The sequence below is a fragment of the Pinus tabuliformis genome, chromosome 2_1 (genome assembly GCF_031772625.1).
Source record: "Pinus tabuliformis cultivar Carrire ecotype Pingquan chromosome 2_1, CPIR1, whole genome shotgun sequence".
Lineage (NCBI taxonomy): Eukaryota > Viridiplantae > Streptophyta > Pinopsida > Pinales > Pinaceae > Pinus > Pinus tabuliformis.
The window spans coordinates 971,789,266-971,796,206 of record NC_142299.1 but is presented as its reverse complement, the minus strand read 5'-3'; the positions used below and the strand labels follow the sequence as shown (position 1 = coordinate 971,796,206).

The following is a 6,941-nucleotide window of genomic DNA, read 5'->3' as shown; positions in this document are numbered from 1 at the left end:
ACCTCTTTTTATATTTAGTCCATAACCCTCGTTCTATTTATGAAGGCTCAAGAAAGAGGTTTTGTTTAAGTGAATCCTATGGGCCAAATACCATATTTGTAAAAGAGGTATGGTAAATTAATAAAAATATAAATAAACGAGAGGTATGGTAAACAAATAAAACATTTTTTTATATTTACTCCATAAGTCACCTTATATTTACGAACACTCAAAAAATGGGTTATATTTAGGTGAAACTTATGGCCAAAATACTATGGGACAAATACCATGGACTAGATTGTTATTAATACCATGCAAAAAACCATTATTAACCATAATATTAGAATTAATAAAAATAAAAATGGCACATGGTATTGACCCATGGTATTCACCAAAATGGCACATGGTATTGACCCATGGTATTCACCTGGAATGTAGCCTATTTAAATGGGGTAATTAAACCAGCATGTAGCCTATGCTAAGATTCACTAGGAATTTACAAAGTTTTATTATTTAGTGAAAGACTCGCCAAGATCTTACAAGATTTTATAATTGAGTAAAATATTCGCCATGCGTGGTGAGAGATTCGCCAAAAAATTATATATACATATTATATTATTGATAAAATCGCCTTCCATTTTCCCTATATACCATGGAGATTCGCCCATTTATTATATTTATAAATTTAGGGGGGGTTCTTAAAATTTTCACTGATTATAAGTATGATAGTTTTTTGAGTGAAAATTGTGAATTATTTGAAATTAAAAATCATATATATATATATATATATATATGGGGTGATATGGAAGGTAGCCTCATGCAATCAATAAAAAATTATAAGACAGAGGAAAGACAATAGTCATGGGTCGCAAAGAGCTACTGAAGAAGACTAAGAAAAATGATTAGAAAGAAGAGATAAAAATTGTTGTAGTGTTTAAAGAGGTTCACGTCAAGTCAAAGAATTGAGTAATCGAGGTTGATTGATTTAGCGTGGATATACTACCGCCTCCTATGTTTATTGATGTCCTAGCTTTGAGTTTCATTCAACAAGCAATGAATGAAACGGTTATGTGCAAGGTAGCAAAAACAACAACTTCCTAGGAAGCATGGAAGATCTTGGAAGAAGAATTTGGTGTAAAGGGGAGTGGCATGCAACATCAAAATGTGTCACAATTTGTTGAGTCAGTCGTATCTGAGAGTAGATGAGAAAGACTTTAAGAAGCCAACAAAGCTTGGAGAATCCCACTCAAAAGTGGATGATGGTTGTCAAGATCATAAAATTGAAACCCATTATGCAAGCATGCATATGGATGAAGAAGATGCAATAAAGATTGCAAAAAGAGAAGCTAAAGCCTCTATGTGTTAAGTAGAGAAAGAGCGTATAAATTCACAAGGAATCCACTGTAGCGTGGATGGTGCAGATGATGATGAATTCCACTATGACAAAACACATGTGGATGATGACTACAAGGCGAGATGTGAATTGGTGCATCTAGTCGCAACTGATGAACTTGATGAAGTTGAAATTGTCAATGAAAATGACAATGAGCACATGCATGCTCGAATATCCCACCATGGTGTGGATGAACATTATGTTGATGTTATGTGTAGTTTCTTTTATGAAAGAGGGATTGATTGTGGCAATATGGAAAGCCATGTTCGATGAAAAAATGAAGGTTGAAGCTATCACAGTAGCAACAAGAGATGAAGTAGTTGGAATTGTTCATGAAGCAACACATGATCGAGCAAAAGTTGATGATCAAGAAGAGGATAAAGTGATTGAAGAGTTTTTGATGAGAATATCCACTCACAATAAAGAAGGAAGAGGTAGAAGCTCTCATTGAAGATCATAATAAAGATGTTTTTAATATTGTTTTTGAATATGCAGATGTTCAGAATAGCATGGGCGAAAAAGTTGAAAACAAAGTTGGTAATAAATTTGATGCGTATTTGAAGCTCATTGAAGAATGGATTTGGAAACCAATTGAACAAATTGATGCGAGTATTAAAGCAACAACCAGAATAAAGGAATTGTATGAAATGGTGAATGATGATCTTGAGTGTTCACATTATAGGAAAAAAATAGCAGTACCTGATGATAAAAGTGAAAAGAATGATATGGATTTTTTTGAAGACAAAGATCAATTCATTGAAATAATTTTTCAGCAATGGATTCAAGAAGATATAAGATTCTGCTATCAAGAAATATGACAAAAAGAAAGACATGAATATGAAGCACAAGCAGCAGAGGGTAGAAGGCAATTTGAAAATGGAGAGTTGTGGCAGCGTTCCATAGTTGAACGAATCTTTGAAGAGGAAGTTGTAGAAGACAAGATCAAATTATTTTTCAGCACAAATTCAAGACAAGCCAAAGAAACATTGCAACAACAAGAAGTAAATAAATATGGAGCCTACAACAAGATCACACAATAGTGAATGAAGCAATTTCGAGGATATAGAAGTTGGAAGAAAAGAAAAGAAAAGAAAAAATAAAAAATTGTAAAAGGTTTGGGTCATTGTAAGCCTAGACCAAGGGACATGTTTGAGTGATAATTGAGTCAATTTCTATTGTAAGCCTAGCAAGAATAGTTAAGTCATGTTGAGTCATGTTCAATCATGTTTGAGATATGTTGAGTCATATTATCTTAATTAAGGGGGAGTGTTAGAAATTGTAATTACTCACGCATGCAAGAGTTGGTTAAAGTCATGAGAGTTACTTAACTGAGTCAAGTTAAGTTGAGTGACTTTGAGTTAAGCTATATTTTGGAAAAGGTTGAATTTAGAGTGTGCATGTGCATTTTGGGCAAGTACTTAGTCCCAAAATTATAATTACTTAATTAAGGGAGAGTGTTAGAAATTGTAATTACTCAGGCATGCAAGAGTTGGTTAAAGTCATGAGAGTTAATTAACGAAGTCAAGTTAAGTTGAGTGACTTTGAGTTAAGCTATATTTTGGAAAAAGTTGAATTTAGAGTGTGCATGTGCATTTCGGGCAAGTACTTAGTCCCAAAATTATAAATACCCCTCACCTGATTCATTGTAAAATCAATTTTGTGTGATTAATAGAGAAAAGTAGCAACTCCTATGGTTTGTGTGTGATAATTATTGTTTCTCCTCTCTACCTTTCCAACAATGTTTATATGACATTTTTTACATAATCATTTTAATTAAAAAAGCAAAAAATACATATTAATTTCGAAAATAAATTTCAATCTTAAGTATAACTACTATTACAAATATTCTAAAATATTATGTGAAAAATAAATTTATAATAATCGAATTAAAATTTTAGAAATGTTATTTCAAAATAAACTTATTTTTTTTAATTATTAGAAATGTTATTTCAAAATAAACTTATTTTTTTTAATTATTAGTTAATAAATAAACTTTTTTTTTTCATTTAATTTTATTATTATTTTTTTCTAATTTCTTTATTTATATCCTCTTAAAATAACGAAAAAAATCCATTTATATACATATAGCGCGTTTCCATTATTAAGTCACTCCATTAATTTAACCAGATCATTATTTGTCTTCACTTTTAAATGCACTTGTGGAGAGCTCGATGAGATATGATTGGTTTGAAAACCCACTACAGTCAAATTACGCAATCCAGATCCATATATATTAATGTCGTCCTCAAATTATTTAAAATAAGAGCGGTAGATCTTGATCGATTGCAAGTTTAGCAACGATCTCATAAACCTTTTGCGTTGGATGAATGGCATCCCAAAATACATATTTTGAGGCATCGGAACAAACGAATAGAGCATGCTTGTTACACGGACCAGCCCCTATCATTCCCGTTCCGCAGCATCCTCTTCCCGATATCTCAAACCCTGTCACCACACCAACACAATATGTAATCTCTCAATATACAGCGAATAATATATCGCCTACTGTGTGCTTTCAATGACAATCGAAAAAGACCAAACTCTGACAGAGCATACCGTATTTTGGAGGATTGTATACCATATCAGATAACACTTGGTAGATATCCCTATAAACAATCTTGAGACCAAGAAGAGAATGCATCAAACTCGCCAAAACCGATTGTAGTTTTTCATTGTAACTAACGGCCACCTGGTTCTGTTCTTCTAAGCATTTCCCGATTCTTCTGTTGATGAATTGCCTTAGACTTAAAGTTCTGACTAGAGGCAAGCAACCCATTGGAGGAAGTCCAACGAACAATAGTTTACGAGCGCCCTCTCTGTATATCTCCTGTTACATAATCCATCAAAATTCGTCATTTCAATCCGTTCTCTTTGAACATGTTGGAGAGACTCCAACTAACAGTAATTTGCTTATACCCTTCGACCTCTATGCCTCCTGTCACATGATGCTATGAGTGTTAAAGTGCATGGAAAATTGATCGTTGTAGTTATTTGTCATTTTGCCATACATGACTTCATGGATCATACAGGATTTACCCTTACTCTATGAGTCTACCAGAGAAACCCAAGTAATAATTCAAAACTGAACATAGTTTAGTCGATTTGCAAGACTGGTAAGATAAGGTACATGAAAAATAGCACCGACCTGAATAAAATTGTTGGCTTCTTTCAGTAAAAAGTCCTGATAATAGTCCAAAAGATAGTCCAAAAGAATGGGAGTAGCTTTCGACAGAGCGTCGGCCAAATGTATGGGAGACTTCGTTAAGCTGCAAATAGTTGTGCTCAGCGTGGGCGCAGGGTACGAACGAACAGAGTGGTTCCACGGAGACGTACGAATAATTGAAATAAAGGATTATTTTTAGATAATAATGGGAGTCGGAAAGTAGGCAAAGTTTGAAATGAAGGCTTCGTTTTAGGTAGTGGCAGGCGGAAAGTAGCCACGGTTTGATCACCGTTCTATATTTCGTAAAGATACGCGTTGTGACATACATGAACGAAAGAGCAGAGTGCTTCCACCGGTACGTGTGGGGTAATTGTAACAGGTATGTTTTTGGATAGTGGTAGGCGAAAAGTATAAACGGTTTGATCACGTTTGAAGTTTAGCCAAAAATATCTTAAATGAAGGACAACCATTTAATTTATTTTTGTTACATAAGTTTAGGTTCGCGTCAATTTCAACGGGTATAAAAAAATAAGTTTCACAATTTTAATATTTCATTTCATATAATTAATTTATTAGAGTTTTAAATGTAAATACTACAATAAGGCTCTATATTAAGGCCAGTTTCTATCATTATAGCCCATTTTCCCATGGTCAAGGGTTTTTGGGCATAATGAAGTTTTGCATCACATTTGCGTCGTATGGGTGTTGTTCTATGCCATATGCATGGTGTATGAGTGTTGTTCTTATGCCATATGCATGGTGATAAAATATTAAAAGATTTTTTTTATTTTCCTTGAACCATGTTTTCATCTATTTGTATTGGCATTACACCACTATAATTTATATTTATTTAGGTAACGTTTTACTTAAAAATATATATTATATATCCTCTTAGTGTTTTTGGTATAAATCTATTTGCTATAGAATTGTTGTTATATTTATACAAAATTTTGATGGTATTGTTTAGGAAATTTGAAATTTAAAATAGGTCTTCGATGGTATTGTTTTAGGAAATTTGAAATTTAAAATAGGTGTCTCAAGTTAAATTAATTGAGAAATTATTTAAAATAGGTGTCTCAGGTAAATTTAAAATAGTTGTCTCAAGGTGTTCAAAGGATTTAGAGCACCATTTTTTTTTTTATGGTATTTACAAATTGAATTTAGTTGGTTCAAATAAATTTGGAAAGACACCGTCCATGAGTTCTTTATATATAAGAGGTACTTAGTGATATAACATATCAATTAATAGTGACCAATATCATCTGAGGACTTACAACTCGTTTTGTTTTGATATAGATGTGACAACAACATAAATAAAAGAAGAAACCCATCATATAGAGCTTGTGCTATCAAGTATTCTACACATATATGGATTAAGAAAGAAATGATAGCCAAGAATTATGGTTAACGCTAAGACTCGTGGAGTGCATTTAAAGATCTGAATTCCACAATTTGTACAAGCATTCTTCATCAACAATTTGATTTAAATGAATCTGTATTTAAGAGGAAACACATCTAATTGCTACTTAACATGAAGTCTGAGAAGAACATGAAACATTTATGAAAATACTAAGTAGAAGAGACATACTGGAATCCCAAAATGTAGGAATCACCATTGATATTGCATTAATATTTTGAGTAACATATACATCGAAAGAACCAGAACATTGCAAAAAAAATACATAGTTTCTTTCCAAAATCATGAGCCTTTCTTTCTTGATCAAAAGCTACATATATAGGCCTCTTTGGACAGAGATAGACCGCTAGAGAGATATTCCTTCAGTTTCTTTTCAAAATCATGAACCTTTCTTTCTTTATCAAAAGCTACATATATAGGCCTCTTTGGCTAGAGATAGGCTGGTAGAGAGACATTCCTTCTTGATTTGGTTCATTATGCCAAAATATGTCTCAAAATTCCATCATGTACAAATGCACAATTGTTTTAACCATAATGTATTGATATAACAAAAAAAAAGTAAAAACCATAAGTAAAAATAACACCAAAGTAAATGAAATGCCAAGCCTAGCATAATTTGGATGATCTACAAGAACGATGAGATGATGAGGCCTGGTGAAGAGCATGCACAGCATGAGGATTAACCATATGTACAAGTGGTGGATTCACAAATTGGCATCATTTCCACAAGGTTAGAGAGGGTTGAGGAGCAGAACTGAACTACCTGTAATTAATCTTCATATCAATCACCCCTGAGTAGTCCAACCTGCGATGAAAAAGACTCCTAACCATCCCAAGTAGCTGAAATTCCTTCTTTAAGAAATTTACCACAGTTGTACCCTTAAGAGTGGTTGTTTTCTTGTGAGATGATCCTGCCCTGCTTTTAGCTTCTATCATTTTCTAATTGTATTGCTCCTAAGGTAGTAATTCCCCACGAGGCCCCTAGAGGT

The 6,941-nt window shown here is 33.1% G+C and overlaps 1 protein-coding gene across 1 annotated transcript; it reads right to left on the bottom strand.

The window, feature by feature from the left end:
* Positions 1-3,616: 3,616 nt before the first annotated feature.
* On the bottom strand, positions 3,617-4,330 carry LOC149203866 (GDSL esterase/lipase At2g40250-like). The gene is made up of 2 exons (XM_089400258.1): positions 3,929-4,330; positions 3,617-3,817 (listed from the first exon to the last, which is right to left on the bottom strand). The coding sequence occupies exons 1-2, from the start codon at positions 4,146-4,148 to the stop codon at positions 3,627-3,629; spliced, it is 411 nt and encodes a 136-aa protein (XP_089256384.1). The 5' UTR covers positions 4,149-4,330; the 3' UTR covers positions 3,617-3,626.
* Positions 4,331-6,941: the final 2,611 nt, after the last annotated feature.